We start from the raw sequence: 21,033 nt of genomic DNA on the forward strand, positions 1-21,033 counted from the left end.
CAAATGTTCTTAATTAAATATAAATAAGATTACTGAAACATCTGGATAACATTAGGGTTTTTTACAGCTGTTTGTTAAGACCTGACAAAAGAAACGCAGAATGATGGCAATTCAAGAAATTTCAGCTACTAATTGGAAAAACATTCCTTTTAAGTATCTGGAATTTTGTTCATAAATCTGGCTAATCTATATGGTTCTGCTCTTTACTCAAGCTATAGCATTTAGGCAGTTGGCTTCTCTGGATTCCAATCTACCAATGCTATAGGTTGTTCTCCACCATGAATATGAATCACAGTTGTCAAAACTTCTCCAGTTTGGTCTAAGTGTTCCTGCTCTTGCCATGGGCCAGCTTAACTCCAATAGCCATGACAGAATTAAGTGCCAAATATGAGAGGGAAGAGTGAAAATGAGAATAGATGGAAAGTGAAATAAAGCATAGAGGCTAAAAAAATAAATGAGACAAAGAATAAGATGAGATAAGCAAAACCCTCTCTCCAGAATTCCTGTACAGACTGGTGTAACTGGTGTAATGAAAACTTGCCTGCACCATCCAAGTCATCTTTGTATATAAGGAGGAGGAATATTAAACCCAAACTGTGCATCAAATATAAAATTATATCTACAATTTCTATCACGGTGCTAGAACATATAGCATGCACTCAGGGAACAGAAATTGTATGGTATCACTCACCTTATCAAGTTCACTTGTCAGTTTTTTATTTTCTTCCGTTAATAATACTTTTTCTCGTTCATATTGTTGTTTGAATTCATTTTCAAATTCTTCCCTTTCACTTTGACTAACATAATTCGAAATGTAAGGAAATAAAAGAAACTGAATTAAAGGTAAAGTAATTGTATACCATATGCTTCTATTCTGAAAAATAACATATCATAAACATGCCAAATCCCAATCTTCCCCCTTAAAATTAAAAGTCATAGTCATTTCCTTTTATTTAATAGACTTGTCTGCCTACCAACATCTACTTTGTTTTTCGTTTGAAAACCTTAGGAAGACATTTGTGATTTGCAGACTTTGTGACTGTGTTCACCTTACTTGGTTGCATACATACCAGAAAGTACGGGAAAATGAGATCAGGGCAAGAAAGGGACACGTGGGCCCCAATATGATTCATATTTTAGTATCTATGCTGCCAAAGTGAGCCCTCCAATGTGATTCCTTATACCCAGCTCAAGATTGCTAGCAAACCCTTAATGAAATTTTCAACAGTTCTCTAAATATATTCACCCCTCCCTTCATTCTTAAGTACCTACCTACCTACCTAACACATCCATGCATACATACATGACACATTTAATATTATAAAACTTATTTAAAATGATAGTTCTGAGGGGCACAAATAATTCACCCTCAGAGGTAAACTCAGTGCTAAGAGACTTTTTGTAAACTAAGGGAGAAAGGGTAATCTCATATTCTAAACAACCAAAGAACCAATGAGGAAATTAAAGAAATAAAATACATGGAAACAAATGAAAATGAATACACAATGGTCCAAAATCTCTGGGACATAGCAAAGGCGTTCTAAGAGTGAAGTATCTAGCGACACAGGCCAACTCAAGGAGTAAAAAGCAGCTCACACAAACAATATAATTTTATACCTACGGTAATTGGGGGGGAAAAAAAGACAAATGAAACCCAAGGTGACCAGAAGGGAAGAAATAATAAAGACCAGAGCAGAAAAAAAAAAAATGAAATAGAGATAAGAAAGAAAGAAAGAAAGAAAGAAAGAAAGACCCACAATGAAACCAAGAACTAGTTATTTGAAAAGACAAGCAAAATTGATAAACCCTTACCTAGACTCATCAAGGAAGAAAAAAGACTCAAATACATAAAATCAGATACAAAAGAGAACATCTGACACCACAGAAATACAACCAGTCATAAAAGAATACTATGAAAAATTACATGCCAACAAATTGGACAAACTAGAAGAAATGGATAAATTCCTAGAAACACACTATCTTCCAAACTGAATCAGGAAGAAACAAAATATCTGAACAGATCAATCACTAGTAACAAAGTGAATCAGTAATCAAAACACTTCCAAAAAAAAAAAAAAAGCAAAAACAACAACACTTCCCCAAAATAAGTCCAGGTCCAGATGGCTTAACATGTGAACACCACCACACATTTAAAAAAGAGTTAGGGACGCCCGGGTGGCTCAGCAGTTGAGCGGCTGCCTTTGGCTCAGGGTGTGATCCTGGGGTCCTGGGATCGAGTCCCACATCAGGCTCCCTGTATGGAGCCTGCTTCTCCCTCTGCCTGTGTCTCTGCCTCTCTCTGTGTCTCTCATGAATAAATAAATAAAATCTTTTAAAAAAAAAGAGTTAATACATACTTTCCTCAAACTTTTACAAAAAAACAGAAGAGGACAGAAATTTTCCAAATATATTCTACGAGGCTAGCATCACCCTGATATCAAAACCAGACAAAGATACCACAAAAAAAAGAGAACTACAGGCCAAAATCCCTGATGAACCTGGATGTAAAAATGTTCAACAAAATACCAGCAAACCATATTCAACAATACATTAAAAGGATCATTCACCATGATCAAGTGGGATTTATTCTGGAATGTAAGGATGGTTCCATATGCACAAATCAATCAATATCATAAACCACATCAACAAAATAAAGGATAAAAATCATGTGATCATCTCAACAGATGCAGAAAAAGCATGTGACAAAATTCAACTTTGTATTCATGCCAAAAACTTCCAATAAAGTGGGTTTAGAGAGAACAGACCTCAACATAAAAAACGTCATCTATGAAAACCCCGCAGCTAACATCCTCTATAGTGGGGAAAAACTGAGATCTTCTCCCATAAGGTCAGAAACAAGAAAGACATCCACTCTCAGATCAGTGGAACAGAGATACGTGAAATAAACCCACACTTAAATGATCAATTAATCAATGACTAAAGAAGCAAGAATATACAATGGGAAAAAGACAGTATCTTCAATAAATGGTGCTGAGAAAACTGGACAGCTACATGCAAAAGAATGAAACTGGACCACTTTCTCATACCATACATAAAAATAAACTCAACACAGATTAAAGTCCTAAATGTGAGATCTGAAAAAATTGTTAAAGAGAGTACAGGCAGTATTATCTGACATTGGCCATAGCAACACTTTTTTAGATATGTCTCCTAAGACAGGGAAAACACAAGCAAAAATAAACTGTTGGGACTAATCAAAATAAAAAACTTGCACAGTGAAGGAAACCATCATCAAAATGAAAAGGCAATCTACTGAATGGGAGAAGATATTTGTAAATGACATATCCAATTAGGAGTTAATAACCAAAGTATACAAAGAACTTATACAATTCAACACACACAAAAACCAAGTAATCCAATTAAAAAGCAAGAAGAGGACCTAAATAGACATTTTTCTAAAGAAGACATACAGATGGTCAACAGACACATGAAAAAGATGCTCAACATCACTTATCATCAGGGAAATGCAAATTCAAACCACAATGAGATTATCATCTCACACCTTCAGAATGGCTAACATAAAAAAAAAGAAGTAAGTGTTGGCAAGGATGTGGAAAAAAAGGATCCCTCACGCACTGATGATGGGAATGCAAACAGTGTGGAAGACAGTATGGAGGTGCCTCAAAAAATTAAAAACAGAAATACCATATGATCCAGTAATTCCACTACTGGGTATTTATCTAAGAAAAACAAAAACACAAATTTGAAAAGATATATGCAACCTTCTGTTTACTGCAGCATTATTTACAAAACCAAGATATGGAAGCAACCCAAGTGTCTATCAATAGACAAATGGATAAGGAAGATGTGGTATATGTGTATATATATACACATTGTGTATATGTATATACACAATGCAATATTACACAGCCATAAAAAGGGTTGAGATCTTGCCATTTGTAGTAACATGGATGGGCCTAAAGGGTATGAAGCTAAGTGAAAGAAGCCAGACCTAGAAAGACAAACACCATATGATTTCACTGACATGCAGAATCTAAAAATCAAAACAAATGAATACACAAACAAACAAAAAGCAGAATCAGACCCATAAATACAGAGAACAAATAGTTGCCAGAAGGGAAGGACAGTGGAAGATGGGTAGAATGGGTGAGGCAGAGTAGGAGGTGCAGGATGCCAGGTATGGAATAAATAAGACATAGAAATAAAAGGCACAGTCTAGGGAATACAATCGATGTTTATTGTAACGGTGTTGTACAGTGACAGATGGCAGCTGCACTAATGAGCACAGGTAAGATTGTGTGTCAACCTAAACTCAATTTAAAAAAATTAAAGAGGCTTATATCTTAGCAGTAAATGAAATTCAATGTGGATCTGTTCTGGGTAATTTCATATGACTGATTCCAAGTCAACAAAGAACATAAGTAATGGCTGATTTTAAAAATGAAATCTTAAAAACCTCTTCTATCACTGTATTAGTGAATATAAATGAAATTATAATTTAAGTGATAAATTCTGGGAAAATAGACCATCCTGTGTGCAAGCAAATCTGCCACTTTAAAATGTCCAATTGATGGATGAATGGATATAGAGGATGTACACACACACACACACACACACAGAGGAATATGACTCAGTCATCAAAAAGAATGAAATCTTGCCATTTGCAACAACATGGATGGAACTGGACTGTATTATACTAAGCCAAATAAGTCAGTCAGAGAAAGACAATATTACATGATTTCATTCATATGTGGAATTAAAGAAATAAAACAGATGAACATACGAGAAGGGAAGGAAAAATAAAATAAGACAAAATCAGAGAGGGGGACAAACGATAAGAGACTCTTAACTCTAGGAAACAAACAGGGTAGGTGGAGGGGGGGGTGGTCACTGGGTGATGGCATGAAGGAGGGCACCTGTTGTGATGAGCATTGGGTATTATATAAGACTGATGAATCACTGAGCTCTACCTCTTAAACTAATACTACACTATATGTTAACTAACTTGAACTTAAATAAAATTTTAAAAAATCTTCCTTGATTCAGAAGAAACTTCAAATAATGATAAAAACTTGAAAAATGACAAAGAAGCCTTTTAGAAAAACATCTACACAAATAAACTGAGCGAAATTTCTATGTAAAACTTTTTTTTCCTACTAGCATTACACAAAGCTAAAGTCTCTTCCATACGAAAACAAAACAAACACACTCTTCCCTGAACCCTATGTCATGCTTCATTTTCCAATTCCCTGACTTCCTGTTCACTGGAAACCATCTGGAAACCTTGAACAGGTGTGCTGTATCCACTTTCTCATTACCTAACTGTTCTTCACAGGAATCTGGCTTCTGCCAAGCCACAACCACAAAAACTTGTTCTCTCACAACCAGCTGCTGTTCTGTTATCACATGCAGTCCATTGGACACCTTGGACAGTGTCATCCATTTCCTCCCTCTTCAAATGCTACCTTCTCTTGGCTTAGGTAACACCACACTCTATTTCCAGACTTCAGCTCTGCCTTTTTGGTCTCCACACTCTTTCTGTGCTTCCTGTAAGTGCCCATGCTCGACTTCTCTCTCCATACATTTCCCCTGAGCTGGCTCATTTACTGCACCACCTGAATCTAATGACCTGTGATGCTGGTGAACTCTGAATTTAGTTGAACCTCTCCTGGGCATATCTAAACTGCTGGCTTGGTATCTCCACAAAGATATCTTGCCAAGAACCTCAAATTCAACAAGCCCAACTCATGAGAGCGTGACACATAACCAAGTTCCTACTACCCTGTTTACTGTTCTCATGCACTCTACCCTCTTCTCTTTCCACAGGTGAGAAGCACAGCTAAGCATCTGCTTGAGTACAGTTCCAATACTTTTCTCCCTCTCTCTCCTGAATCATCTGTTGGATAATTTCTATCAGATTATAAATAAGCTTGATGTTATTTCTTCCATCTAAAAACAGCAACAAAAGGCAAAATAATTTCTTTTGGGATAAATTTCTCCTCCAGCTACTGCTGCACTGCACTACTTGCTTTTCAGAGACTCCAACTACTACTCTATTTTCCAACTGCACCGCTTCAAATCTTGGATCCCACTGTGGGGTTTTTGCCCACTTGTTCCACTGAAATCGTTCCTATCAAAATTACCAATGAGTCTCATCTTGTTAAATTCAATGATCATTGTTTGGGCCTCATCTTACTCAATTCAGAACTCATCTCATTTAACACATAGACTGATTTGATATGTTTTCATGACATGGTTTCCAGGACACCAAATTTGCCTGGTCTTCTTCCTATCATTCTGTGCTGTCCATTTGGCTGTTTCTTCCTCATTTCCAAACTCCGAAAGACTGGAGCATGCCAGGGCTCAGTGCTGGACCTCTTTCCTATCAATAGCAATCACTAAGTGACTTCATATAGTCTCAATGTTTTAAATACTGTGTGAGTATAAATACTCCCAGGATTTTCTCTCTCACCCTAAAATCCAGGTTGATCTATCCAATGGCCTACATGACAAATCCATGTGAGTGTCTATAAGCATCTTAAACATAACTTTTAAAAAACGAGCTCCTGATAATAGTGCTATCTCAAACGTACTTCTCTAACACTGTTCCTCTCTAAATGGTAACTACATTCTCCTGTGAAGGTCCCAAACCTCACTATCATCCTTGATTCTTCCTCTTCCTTTCTCACTCCACATCTAGTTCATCAGCAAAAATCAGTCTTTACTTTTAAGGAGTATCAGAATTCCAACATTTCTTAGCACTGCTTCGGCCTCCACCCTAGGCCAACCCACTGTCCTCTTTGGCCTGGGTATCGTGGACAGCCTTCTAAATCATTTCCGTGCTTTTATCTAAGTCAGACTGTTCTTAACCCAGTAGCCAGAGTAACCGTGTTAAAACACAATCCAGTATTTGTCAGTTTTCCACTCAAAATCCTGTAGTATGTCCCTGCAATGGTTTTACTCAGGGCAAATAACCAGAAGTTGGCTGTCACAAAGCCTTGTATGATCTGATCCTGTACCCTCTCCTAGTCTTTCCCCTTGAGTCTACCTTGGCCATATTGGCCTCATTATTTTTAATAGACTTTTAAAGAAAAGTTTTAGGTTCATATCAGAGATTTCCCAGAAAACACAGGTAGAGCCTCCCCACAACACCCCCACCAGAGTGGAACAGGTGTTTTGTCAGTAAACTTACAGTGGACACATCACCACCACCACTCAAACTTCACAGCTTCTATCAGGGTTTGGACATGTGTACGATAGCATGCACCCCATCATCATAGCATCATGCAGAGTAGCTGCGCTGACCTGGATATCTTCATGGACATCCTCTGCCCTCCCCCAAGCCCTGGCAACCACTGATCTTTTTACTATCTCTATAGTTTTGTCTTCTCCTTATTTCTTTTACCAGACTGTTTTCTGTGTAGAGTGTACTTCTCCTAGATCTGTACAGGGGCCCCCCTACTTTCTTCAGCCCTTACTTCAATTACCTTCTCAGCATAACTTGCCCAGACTGGCCTATACATACAATTAATCTCCCCCTCAGTGCTTCACGGGCTGGTCCTGTGCCATATTTTTCATTCTTGACACTTATCATTACCTAGTGTATTCTATATTTTACTTATTTTGTTTGTAGTCTTTCATCTAACTGAAGGAAAGCTCCATAAAGATGGAGATTTTTTTGTCTGTTCACTGCTATGTTCGCAGGGCCTATAACAGTGCTTTACCTACCACAGGTTCTAAAAAAGTTTTGTTGAATGAATGTACCAAACTAAATAAATTTTGGCTTTCCATAGAAGTTGAGATTGACAACAGCATATATTCAGCTGCCTAAAATCCAGAAACAGGAGCATCACTAGCAATTTTTCACATCTGGCCATTATGGCACCCAGGTTCTGGCTCTCTGGGATCTTCTGAGCCCACACGCTTCCCTCCACCTGCAGGGCCAGCACCTGCAGTCCTGCTCTTCTCTCTTGGCCAGGTTCCTACCTGCCAGCTGCTCCCCTCAGCCCCGCCCCCAAAGAAGCAAGGGTGATCTTTCATGACCATGTGTATCACCCTGTCACCTGCCTTCAATGGCAAAAGGATAGAGTCCAAACTCTCTGCCCTCCTTCAGGATCTTGCCTCTACTTCCTTCTGCAGACTCACTTATCACCCTCTCATCTTTCTACAACTCCCCGGTAGGGAAGAGCCTTTGTCTTCTGAATGAGCCTTGCTCTTCTCTTCCTCTCCATCTCAACACAATCCTGCTACTTCTGTCTGGACACTCTTCCACAGTTAGGTATTTTCTTATTTCTTTGGTCTTGACTTAGATACAATTTTGTCCAAAACACCCAGACACACCAAAGTTTCCTTCTGTGTCTCGTGCACGGGTGCTCCTGCATCTTCCTTGTGCTCCTACTATTCTGTTTGCTTTCCCATCAGGCTGCGTTATAATCTACTATTTACCAATCTAGGGCTGGGAGATGGAGACTGCCCATAAATCTCCAATCTCTAGCATACAACAGGCACTCAAGGAATATTTGTGAGACAAGTAAATGACTTGATTCTTACCTCTCTCTTCTGTTTTTCTCTAATTTGTCTTTCAAAATCATAATTTCCTTGTTGAGAGCAAGTTGTTGGCCTTCTGAATCATGAAGTTCTTTCTTCAGATTTTTAATTTCATTTGCATGTATTCCTTCTCTTTTAGACAATTCCTCTTCATAAAAGATACTTTTCTTTTCCAAATCCGTCTTTAGTTTGGATATCTCCTGCTGGTGTTCTATGCTGCACAGTCCTGGGGAGTAACTAATTTGTTTCTGCTATAGAAAAAATGACAAAAAATTGGTTCATCTGTAAGAATAATAAAATATCAAGTAATAACTTCTTTCTACAATATAAAAAACTGTATAGCTGAACATTATTTTTATATATTATCACCTAAAAATATTTTCTTTACTAAGGCTCTTAATCTTTTGTCTGCCATATGCTATGACTCTCTTTCTCAGTAGGTATTCCTTTATCATGTTGTATTTTACAGCCTTCTTCACACCAAGATTATATATTTATCTGTAATTTCTGCTCATAGCTATATAATTATATGTTTATATTTTAATTTCTAGTTCATACATAATTATCACTGGTATATGGAGTACCAGAAAAATCTAACTGCATCCTATTTCCGATGTGGAACTAATAAAGGATTATAAAGATGTGTCTTTAGACGATTATACTGGGGTAAGAAATGACAGAGCTAGAATGTACAACAGGAAAGAGAGTGCTTTTCCAGTGGTCCAGGAAAACAGACAAAGGTTTAATCAAACATCTTCACATCCACTAGAATAAATGATAGGTTACTTGGCATTTATGTAGGGCATTAGGGACAAGAAATTTAGTTGAAAGCCAACTTTTTAGAAATTATGATGAAATATATTCTCAGTAATAAGGTGCAAGAAATATACAAAGTCCAAAGCTCCTTCCAGACAATGGCTAAACGGTGAACAGAAACATACAGAGATTACACTGAACCTCCTGAGCTTTATAATTTTTCTATTACTTTGCTATATGCTATTTTCCCAGGTGATAAAAAAAAAAAAAGTTTGAAACCCAAAACACCTATGGGTTTATGTTTAGTGACAACAAGGAATCATGCTCTGGAGGATGTGGTCCTTTTTTTGAAAACAGTATTAAGGGCTGAAAAACTGTTAATAGCTGGTTTAAAGTTGAGAGAAAACTATCCTCACTTCTTCACATAATTAAAAAAAAGACATCAATTGTTCTGGAGATATGTCTCTGGGGTATTCATTGTAGTATGCAAGACTCAGACTGTCCAGCAGTTTCTGTGGCAGCCTGGCACACAAAGCTCTGCTGGGACTGGGAGGAGCCACAGCAAGTCAGATTCTGGCCCTACACATCTCTACAAAAAAGAGGCCTAAATCCGCATCTGTGGCACTGACCACTTACCTATACTACTCTTTCATTTTTGTAATCAACTAAAAAACAATCTTAGTTTGCTGTTCTGCTTAGTAGAGCTTGGCTGTTGGAATGGTAGCAGCATACACTAAGTTTCAAACAAAAATTACCCTGACATCAAAACCTAATAAAGATATCATCAAAACAAGTCATAGCCTCAAGTCACTTGTTGATAAGGTTGTAAAAAAAGTCAAATAAAATGCTGATAAAATCAAACCTTATATAAGAAAGAACAATCTACTACCATGAAAGAATAGGTCTTATTGCAGGTATTGAAGGTAACTTAATACTGGTAAACTTGTTAATTAAAGATACAAAAATTGCATTACTTTAATAGATTAAATTAAAATAAATCCAGATGACAATCTCAGTAAGTACCTATGCCCAAAACTATTTGATAAAGTCCCATACCCATTCCGAATACTACCTCACATCCCACAATAAAACAAAACAAAACAAAAAAACAGTAAAGTGATTCTCCTTTACCCATTTTCCAGCTATCAGACAAAATAATACCTACTGGTGAAGCACCAGAAATACATACAAGAGATTTAGGAATAACAACCAAAATGGTGTCTACCACTACTTCTTACTTAGTATTTAGATACTGTCTGAATAAGTAACGTGCAATACTTACAAGAAATGAGTATCAGAAAGAAAAGTGATAAAACCATTATAATTTCCATAAAATTGCCCACAAAATGTAAATAAATCCACTAAAAAGTGTTGTAACTGATAAAGCTGAATAAAGCAACTGCATGTAAGATAAACATAAATCAACAATACTTCTGGGTAGTGGAATGAGCAGTAATAAAACAGTAAAAAATTTCATTGTTTATAGCAAAAACAATCTAAGAAAAAGTATCAGAAACTAATACATGCAGGGGGGAATAACAATAGTGAGTAATTTGAATTATATGAAGAAAGGACAAGTTTATAAAAGACATAAAAGAAGACTTGAAACAATATAGGAAAATATCCACTACTTTAAAGGAAAGACTAAATGTAAATGTATTCAATATTTCTCATATTATACTCCTTGTAAATATAATAAAAAAATAAATATGGGAGATGGTGCACGAGTGTTCCTTGTATACAAGAAAAATACACTTGTAAAAAATGCCAAACAAAACCCTGGGGGGAAAGGGAATAAAGAGGGAGAGAGAAGAATGTTCTTTTCAGATATTAAAACATACTATAAAAATCTCTAATAAAGTCTCAGTATAGTAAAGCTCTATCCCAAAATAATTCAATATATGAGACGTCTTCAGTCACTGAGGAAGGCAGTGATTAACAGAATTGGAACCACCAATTAGTAACAAAAGAATAAAATTATTCTCATAACATCCCATCCAGCAAAACAAATCCCAAGTAAGTTAGATTTAAATATATTTAAAAATATATAGAAGTATAATTGACTAGAGTTAAATATTTTTAAACCCAATAGAAACATCCAGGAGAAGGCAGAATTACATACTTAACAAACTAAAAAAAGGACAAGCCAAGTTTTGAAGCAGTAAAAGAAATAGTAAGGAAAATAAGAAAAAGTCTCCTGTAATCTGAAAAGGAAACAAGACCAAAATTAAAGGGCAAATGATAAGTGAATAAATAGTTGTGGAAAAATGGAAGGAAAATATAGTTTTCACTATGCAAAGAGTTTATATGAATTTTAAGAGAAACAGCCTGCAAATTAAAAAGGCAAATGACAAAAAGCAGTAATTCACAAAGAAAAAAATACAATTAATAATCTAATAATGCAAGAAATGCCTCTTATACTTGCAACAATTTGTGGCCTGCATCAAGTGCCTTAAAGTGATCTGACAATTTCATTTCTAGATATCTAGTTTAAGAAACAATATCCAAAAATGCAATGCACAGAAGGGCTCATGGTAGTGACAGTGTTGAAAAAGTGAAACATAAATATTCAATAGTAGAGAACTGGACTAAGTGGATATTCTTCTATACTCATTAAAATCATGTTTGTGACAGTTAAAGAGCGTAAACGCTTGTATCACACTGTCAAGTGAATAATTACATGTGTTAAGAGCTGAATTTTGTCCTTCCAAAATTCATGTTAAAGCATGTTAAGCACTAGTACCTCAAATAGTCTCAAATACTGCATGATCTGACTTATATGTGGAATCTAAAAAAGTCAAACTCTTAGGAGCAGAGGGTAGAATGGTGGTTGTTGGGGGGTGGTATGGAGGAAATGAGAAAATGTTGGTGAAAAACAAATTTTCAAATAGGATGAATAAGTTCTGGAGATCTCAGGTTAAAGTAGGGTGACTAAAGTTAACAGTACTGTACTGCATACATGAAATTTCTAAGAGGGTAGATCTTAATTGTTCTCAGCCAAAAAAAAAAAAAAAGTGACAGTATGTTAATTACCTTGTTGTGGTACATATTTCACAATGTATACAGATATTTAAACATTACATTTTATACCTTAAATATATATAATTATTATTTGTCAATTATATCTCAATAAGGCTGGAAAAAAGAAAGTAAAAGTAGGGTCTTTACAGAGGTAATTGACTTAAAAGGAGATCTTTAGGGTAGGCCCTATTCCAATAAAACTGTATCCTTATAAAAAGAAGAAATTTGGACTTGCAGTCTTGCAGAGGGAGAAGGCAGAGATCCAGGTGATACATAAGCCAAGGAACGAATGCAAACCATCAAAAGCCAAGCCTGCCAACACTTTGATTTCAGGTATCTAGTTGCAATAATTGAGACAATAAATTCTGGTTTCTCAGGCTACCCAGTTTCTGGTAATTTGTAGCAGCCCAGCAAACTAATACAACAGGGTAAAAAGTTCTTGTAGCATATGATCACAATTGAAAAGTTGTTTGTTTTTTTAAAGAGCCTTACTGACATACTATTCATATACCATACTATTCACCCATTTAAAGTGTACAATTCAATGGTTAATTTTAAGTAGTAAATATATATATATATATATATATATATATATATATATATATATACCATGAAGTTTTATCATTTTAACCATTTTAAGTGTAGAATTCGGTAAGTATTAATTACATTCAGAATGCTGTGCAACCATGACCACTATGTATTTCCAAAACTTTTCATTATCCCAAAGAGAAATTCTCTAACCAGTCAAGAATAATTTCCCATAACCCACTCTACCTGGCCCCTGGTAACCTCGTTTACTTTTTATCTCAATGAATTTGCCTATTCTAGGTGTTTTATACAAATAGAATAATACAATACTTGTTCTTTTTTGTCTAGCACCTGTCACTTAGCATAATGTTTTCAAGATTTGTCCATGTTGGGGCATGTATCCTTATGATAGTTGAGTGACATTCCACTGTATTGATTTATTTACTTATTTATTTTTTTAAAGATTTATTTATTTATTTATTTATTTATTTATTTATTTATTTATTTATGATGGACAGAGAGAGAGAGAGAGGGAGAGAGAGAGAGAGAGGCAGAGACACAGGCAGAAGGAGAAGCAGGCTCCATGCTGGGTGTCTGACGCAGGAATCGATCCCGGGACTCCAGGATCGCACCCTGGGCCAAAGGCAGGCGCTAAACCGCTGAGCCACCCAGGGATCCCCCATTCCACAGTATTTAAAAACCACATTTTGCCTTTCCATCTGTTAATGGGCACTTGAACTGTTTCTACTTTTTGGCTATTGTAACACTGTTTCAAAGAACACTTATACAATTATCTGTTTGAGTTCTTGCTTAAAATTCTTCAGGGTACATACCTAGGAGTTGAAATGCTGGGTCATATGGTAACTCTATGTTTCCCTTTTTGAGGAACCACCAAACTATTTCACATCCTTGCAAACACTTGTTTTGTTTCTTTCCCCACCTTCATCTTAGCTATCCTAGTAGGTATGGGAGTGGTATCTTGAGTTTTTAACTTCATTTCCCTAATGACTAATGATGTTGAACATCTTTTCGTGGGCTTATGAGCTATGAAAATATCCTCTTTAGGGAAATGTCTATACAAGTTATTTGCCCATTTTTTGATTGGGCATTTTGTCTTTTGTTGTTCAATTGTAGGACTTGTTTATATATTCTGGATTTCAAACTCTTATTAGATACTTGATTTGTAAATAATTTTTTCCATTTCCTTAAAAATGTCCTTTGATGCAATGCACACAAGCTTTTATTTTGATAAAGTTCAATTTATGAAAAAAAAAAACCTTTTTTTTTACTTATGCTTTCAGTGTTATACCTAAGAATCCATGCCATGGTCATGAATGTTTACCCCAATGTTTTCTTTCAAGAGTTTTATAGTTATAGCTCTTTTATTCAGGTTGATCCATTTTGAGTAAATTGTTTTATATGGCATGGGCCAGGGATCCAAATTTGTTTGCATGCAGAAATACAGTTGTCCTGGCACATATGCTAAAGGGACTGTTCCTTCCTCTCTGAACAGATTTAGTATGATGTCCAAAATCACTTGGCAAGAGATGCAAGAGATCCTTTCTCAACTCTTAGCTCTATTCCAATGGCTTGTGTTTCTATTCTTGTATCAGTACACAATCTTTTTGTTACTGTAACTTTGTAGTCAGTCTTGAAACTGGAAAGTTTGAGTCCTCTAATTCTGTTTTTCTTTTGGTTTGGCACTTGGGGCCACTTGCAATTCCATTTGAATTTCAGGATTATATTTTCCATTTCTGCAAAAAGGACTGTTGGAATTTTACTAGGAATTGTGATGAACCTGCACATCACTTTGGGTAACACAACATCTAAACAATATTAAGTGATACTGACCATACACATAGGATGGATGTCTACTTGTCTCCTTTAATATCTTTCAGCAATGTTTTATAATTTTCATCACACAACTCTAACCTTCTTGGTTAAATTTATTCCAAGAAACTCTATTCTTTTAGCTGTTATTGTAACTGAAATTGCTCCCACAATTTCCTCTGTGGATTATTCACTGCTGGCATACAGAAACACAACTATTTATTGTGTGTTGGTCCTGCAACCTCAGGGTTATTTGTTTTCTAACTATTGAGTTTTAAAAGTTCTTTGCATATTCTGCACAACAGTCTTTTATTGGATAGGTCTACAGTTTTTTGCAGTCTGTGCTTCATCTTTTCATTCTCTTCACAATGTCTTTTGCAGAGCAAAAATATTTAATTTCAATGAAATCTAGCATATCAATTCTTTATTTCATGATTATGCCATTGGTGTTGCATGCAGGAAGTCACTGTCCTACCAAAAGCAATCTAGGTCTTCTATGTTATCTCCTAGGAATGTTATAGTTTTACATTTTACATTTAGGTCTGTGACCCATTTTGAATAAATTTTTATAAAGGGTACAAGTTCTATGTCTAGATTCATTCATTCAGTTTTGGATATCTAGGTGTTCAGCACCATTTGATGAAAACACAATCTCTGCTCCATTATATTGCCTTCGCTCCTTTGTTAAAAATGACTTATTGGTATATTCATTTGCCACTAGCACACAGCCATGATTACTGCAGACTTATGGTAAATCTTCAAGTCAAGTACTGTCAGTCTTTTCTGTGTTCTCTTCCTTCAGTATGGTGTTGGCTATTCGTCTTTTGTATTCTAGGTCTTTTGTATTTTATTTCTGTGGGTACTAATATTAATATTATTGAGTTTTAAATGTCAAATTCCACTTGTTTACTGGTCATAAAGGACAGTGACTGGCTTTTGTGTATTAAAACCTTGTATCCTTCAACCTTCCTAAATGGCTTATTAGTTCCAGTTGTTTTGTCAATCCTATTTGATTCTCTATGTAGATGCTCACCTCATCCCTAAACAGTTTCACATCTTCCTTCACAATCTGTATACCTCTTATTTTGTCTTTGTATTAGCACATTAGCTAGGATATGCAATACAATGTTAAAAGGCAGTGGTGAGAAGGACATCTTCACCATGCTTTTGATCTTAGTGGGGAAATGTCAAGCTTCTCACAAGTATGATGCTAGCTCATTTTCTGTTAGACATTCTCACGTTTAGAAATTACTGACAGCTTTTTATTTGAACAGATGTTGGATTCTGTCAGGTGCTTTATTTGCATGTATTGAGATGATCAAGGGATTTTTTTAGTCTATTGATGACACATTTTATTTGCTAATTTTTAAATGTCAAACCAGTCTTGCATACATGGGGTAAAAATACCACTATGGTATCATGTGTAATTCTTATTACACACTATTGGATACAATTTATTAATATTTTGTTCAGGATTTTTGCATCCATGTCTATAAGGCATATTGGTCTGTGGCTTTTTTCATGTAATGTTTTTCCCTAGTTTTAGTATTTGAGTAATGCTGGGTCATATAATGACTTAGTAAATATTCTTTCTGCTTCTGACTTCTGAAAGAGATTGTAGAAAATTACTATGACTTCTTACTTTCATATTTTGTACAACATACCTGGGCCTGGTGCTTTTCTGGAAGGTTATTAATTATTGATCCAATTTGATAGAATCCTTTTTAGATTATTTATTTTTTTCTGTGTCAGCTTTGGCAGCTTGTGTCTTTTAAGGAACTAGTCCATTTCATCTAGGATATCAAATTTGTGTGTATGAAGTTCTTCACACTATTCCTTTATTAATCTTTTGATGAACATGGGATATGTAGGGATGTCTTCTCTTTGATTTCTAATATTAGTAGTATCTTCTCTTTTTTTCTTTGTTTTTCTTTTTATTTGTATTTTATTTTATAATAAGTGTTTAAAAATATAGCAGAAAGAACAGCATGTAAAACAGAATAAGCATATTCTTTGCAAAAAGATTTACTACAGAAAAGAGAAGAAAACTTTTTTTTTTTTGAGAAGAAAACTTTTAACAAAAAACTAGTGTCAAGAGAAATGCAAATGTGTGAAATAATATAGACTATTATCTAAAGGTAATCCCCTTCTTTTCAAGTATCTGGGGAGGTTATTAAATTTACATAAAGTACTGAACCCTGGGGAAGAGGGCAAGATGGCGGAAGAGTAGGGTCCCCAAATCACCTGTCCCCACCAAATTACCTAGATAACCTTCAAATCATACTGAAAATCCACGAATTCAGCCTGAGATTTTAAATCTCAGAGAACAGCTGAAACACTACAGTGAGAAGAGCTCGTGCTTCTATCAAGGTATGAAGACGGGAAAAAGAAATAAAGAAACAAAAGGCATCCAAGGGGGAGGGGCCCCGCTAGGAGACCGGCTAAGGCCGGGGCGAGTGTCCCCAGGACAGGAGAGCTCCGTCTGGAGAAGCAGGAGCTGCACCAATCTTCCCGGGTGGAAAGGCGCCCACAGGGAGTTAGAGCAGGACCCCAGGAGGGCGGGGATGCCCTTAGGCTCCCTGGGACACTAACAGACACCTGCAGCGCGCACAGGAGGGTGCACCGAGCTCCCTAAGGGCTGCAGCGCGCATACATTGACCCGGGAGCAGCTCGGAGGGGCTCAGGCGGCGGCTCCGCGCGGAGGGGGCTGCGCGGCTGGGAGCGCGAGTACAACAGCGCAGACCCGGAGCACAGGACGCTGGGACACAGCCAAGGATCCGGCCTCCCCCCGGGACAGGCAGAGGCCGGGAGGGCCCAGGACAGCAAGGACGCTCCTTCCCAGAGCTGAGCAGATCAGCGGCCCCGCCCGGAGCCTCCAGGCCCTGCAGACGGAGAGCTCTATAGTTACTGCGGGGGCTGAATCCAGGTTTCCAGAGCTGCCGCAGCCACTGGGGTTGTTCCTCCAGGGGCCTCACGGGGTAAACAACCCCCACTGAGCCCTGCACCAGGCAGGGGGCAGAGCAGCTCCCCCAAGTGCTAACACCTGAAAATCAGCACAATAGGCCCCTCCCCCAGAAGACCAGCTAGACGGACAAGTTCCAGGGGAAGTCAAGGGACTTAAAGTATACAGAATCAGAAGATACTGCCCCGTGTTTGTTTTTTTTTTCTTTTTGATTTCTGATTGCTTCCCCCACCCTTTTTTTTCACCTTTCTTTCTTTTTCTTTCTCTTTTTCTTGTTTTTTCCTTTTTTCTTCTTTTTTTTTTCTCTCTTTTCTTTCTTTCTCTCTCTCTCTTTTTCTCCTTTTCCCAATACAACTTGTTTTTGGCCACTCTGCACTGAGCAAAATGACTAGAAGGAAAACCTCACCTCAAAAGAAAGAATCAGAAACAGTCCTCTCTCCCACAGAGTTACAAAATCTGGATTACAATTCAATGTCAGAAAGCCAGTTCAGAAGCACTATTATACAGCTACTGGTGGCTCTAGAAAAAAGCATAAAGGACTCAAGAGACTTCATGACTGCAGAATTTAGATCCAATCAGGCAGAAATTAAAAATCAATTGAATGAGATGCAATCCAAACTAGAAGTCCTAACGACAAGGGTTAACGAGGTGGAAGAACGAGTGAGTGACATAGAAGACAAGTTGATGGCAAAGAGGGAAACTGAGGAAAAAAGAGACAAACAATTAAAAGACCATGAAGACAGATTAAGGGAAATAAACGACAGCCTGAGGAAGAAAAACCTATGTTTAATTGGGGTTCCCGAGGGCGCCGAAAGGGCCAGAGGGCCAGAAAATGTATTTGAACAAATCCTAGCTGAAAACTTTCCTAATCTGGGAAGGGAAACAGGCATTCAGATCCAGGAAATAGAGAGATCCCCCCCTAAAATCAATAAAAACTGTTCAACACCTCGACATTTAATAGTGAAGCTTGCAAACTCCAAAGATAAAGAGAAGATCCTTAAAGCAGCAAGAGACAAGAAATCCCTGACTTTTATGGGGAGGAATATTAGGGTAACAGGAGACCTCTCCACAGAGACCTGGCAGGCCAGAAAGGGCTGGCAGGATATATTCAGGGTCCTAAAAGAGAAGAACATGTAACCAAGAATACTTTATCCAGCAAGGCTCTCATTCAAAATGGAAGGAGAGATAAAGAGCTTCCAAGACAGGCAGGAACTGAAAGAATATGTGACCTCCAAACCAGCTCTGCAAGAAATTTTAAGGGGGACTCTTAAAATTCCCCTTTAAGAAGAAGTTCAGTGGAACAATCCACAAAAAACAAGGACTGAATAGATATCATGATGACACGAAACTCATATCTGTCAATAGTAACTCTGAACGTGAATGGGCTTAATGACCCCATCAAAAGGCACAGGGTATCAGACTGGATAAAAAAGCAGGACCCATCTATTTGCTGTACACAAGAGACTCATTTTAGACAGAAGGACACCTACAACCTGAAAATAAAAGGTTGGAGAAACATTTACCATTCTAATGGTCCTCAAAAGAAAGCAGGGGTAGCCATCCTTATATCAGATAAACAAAAATTTACCCCGAAGACTGTAGTGAGAGATGAAGAGGGTCACTATCTCATACTTAAAGGATCTATCCAACAAGAGGACTTAACAATCCTCAATATATATGCCCCGAATGTGGGAGCTGCCAAATATTTAAACCAATTAATAACCAAACTGAAGAAATACTTAGATAATAATACACTTATACTTGGTCACTTCAATCTAGCTCTTTCTACCCTGGATAGGTCTTCTAAGTACAACATCTCCAAAGAAACGAGAGCTTTAAATGACACACTGGACCAGATGGATTTCACAGATATCTACAGAACTTTACATCCAAACTCAACTGAATACACATTCTTCTCAAGTGCACATAGAACTTTCTCCAGAATAGACCACATACTGGGTCACAAATCGGGTCTGAACCGATACCAAATGATTGGGATTGTCCCCTGCATATTCTCAGACCATAATGCCTTGAAATTAGAACTAAATCACAACAAGAAGTTTGGAAGGACCTCAAACACATGGAGGTTAAAGACCATCCTGCTAAAAGATGAAAGGGTAAACCAGGAAATTAAGGAAGAATTAAAAAGATTCATGGAAACTAATGAGAATGAAGATACAACCATTCAAAATCTTTGGGATGCAGCAAAAGCAGTCCTGAGGGGGAAATACATCGCAATACAAGCATCCATTCAAAAATGGAAAGAACTCAAATATAAAATTTAACCTTACACATAAAGGAGCTAGAGAAAAAACAGCAGATGGACCCTACGCCCAGCAGAAGAAGAGAGTTAATTAAAATTCGAGCAGAACTCACCGAAATCGAGACCAGAAGAACTGTGGAAGAGATCAAGAGAACCAGTAGTTGGTTCTTTGAAAGAATTAATAAGATAGATAAACCATTAGCCAACCTTATTAAAAAGAAGAGAGAGAAGACTCAAATTAATAAAATCATGAATGAGAAAGGAGAGATCACTACCAACAGCAAGGAAATACAAACGATTTTAAAAACATATTATGAACAGCTATATGCCAATAAATTAGGAAATCTAGAAGAAATGGACGCATTCCGGAAAGCCACAAACTACCAAAACTGGAACAGGAAGAAATAGAAAACCTGAACAGGCCAATACCAGGGAGGAAATTGAAGCAGTCATCAAAAACCTCCCAAGACACAATTCCAGGGCCAGATGGCTTTCCAGGGGAATTCTATCAAACATTTAAAGAAGAAATCATACCTATTCTACTAAAGCTGTTTGGAAAGACAGAAAGAGATGGAGTACTTCCAAATTCGTTCTATGAGGCCAGCATCACCTTAATTCCAAAACCAGACAAAGATCCCACCAAAAAGGAGAATTACAGACCAATATCCCTGATGAACATGGATGCAAAAATTCTCAACAAGATACTAGCCAATAGGATCCAACAACACATTAAGAAAATTATTCACCATGACCAAGTAGGATTTATCCCCGGGACACAAGGCTGGTTCAACACTCGTAAAACAATCAATGTGATTCATCATATCAGCAAGAGAAAAACCAAGAACCATATGATCCTCTCATTAGATGCAGAGAAAGCATTTGACAAAATACAGCATCCATTCCTGATCAAAACTCTTCAGAATGTAGGGATAGAGGGAACTTTCCTCGACATCTTAAAAGCCATCTACGAAAAGCCCACAGCAAGTATCATTCTCAATGGGGAAGCACTGGGAGCCTTTTCCCTAAGATCAGGAACAAGACAGGGATGTCCATTCTCACCACTGCTATTCAACATAGTATTGGAAGTCCTAGCCTCAGCAATCAGACAACAAAAAGACATTAAAGGCATTCAAATTGGCAAAGA

The 21,033-nt window shown here is 37.1% G+C and overlaps 1 protein-coding gene across 15 annotated transcripts in view; it reads right to left on the reverse strand.

The window, feature by feature from the left end:
• Positions 1-21,033, reverse strand: part of CDC42BPA (CDC42 binding protein kinase alpha) — a 322,452-nt gene that overhangs the window by 91,595 nt on the left and 209,824 nt on the right. For 13 of the 15 annotated variants that reach the window (XR_005986974.1, XM_041750332.1, XM_041750295.1 and 10 more), the window contains 2 exons: positions 8,533-8,780; positions 692-797 (listed from right to left, as the gene is read on the reverse strand). Coding sequence is in view for 14 of the 15 variants with exons in the window: in XM_041750332.1 (XP_041606266.1) it covers positions 692-797; positions 8,533-8,780 (354 nt within the window). In the remaining variant the exon portion in view is untranslated. The remainder of the gene's footprint in view (positions 1-691; positions 798-8,532; positions 8,781-21,033) is intronic. The other 2 variants (XM_041750305.1, XM_041750241.1) reach the window with 1 other exon arrangement.

Source organism: Vulpes lagopus, chromosome 1 (genome assembly GCF_018345385.1).
Source record: "Vulpes lagopus strain Blue_001 chromosome 1, ASM1834538v1, whole genome shotgun sequence".
Taxonomy (NCBI): Eukaryota; Metazoa; Chordata; class Mammalia; order Carnivora; family Canidae; genus Vulpes; species Vulpes lagopus.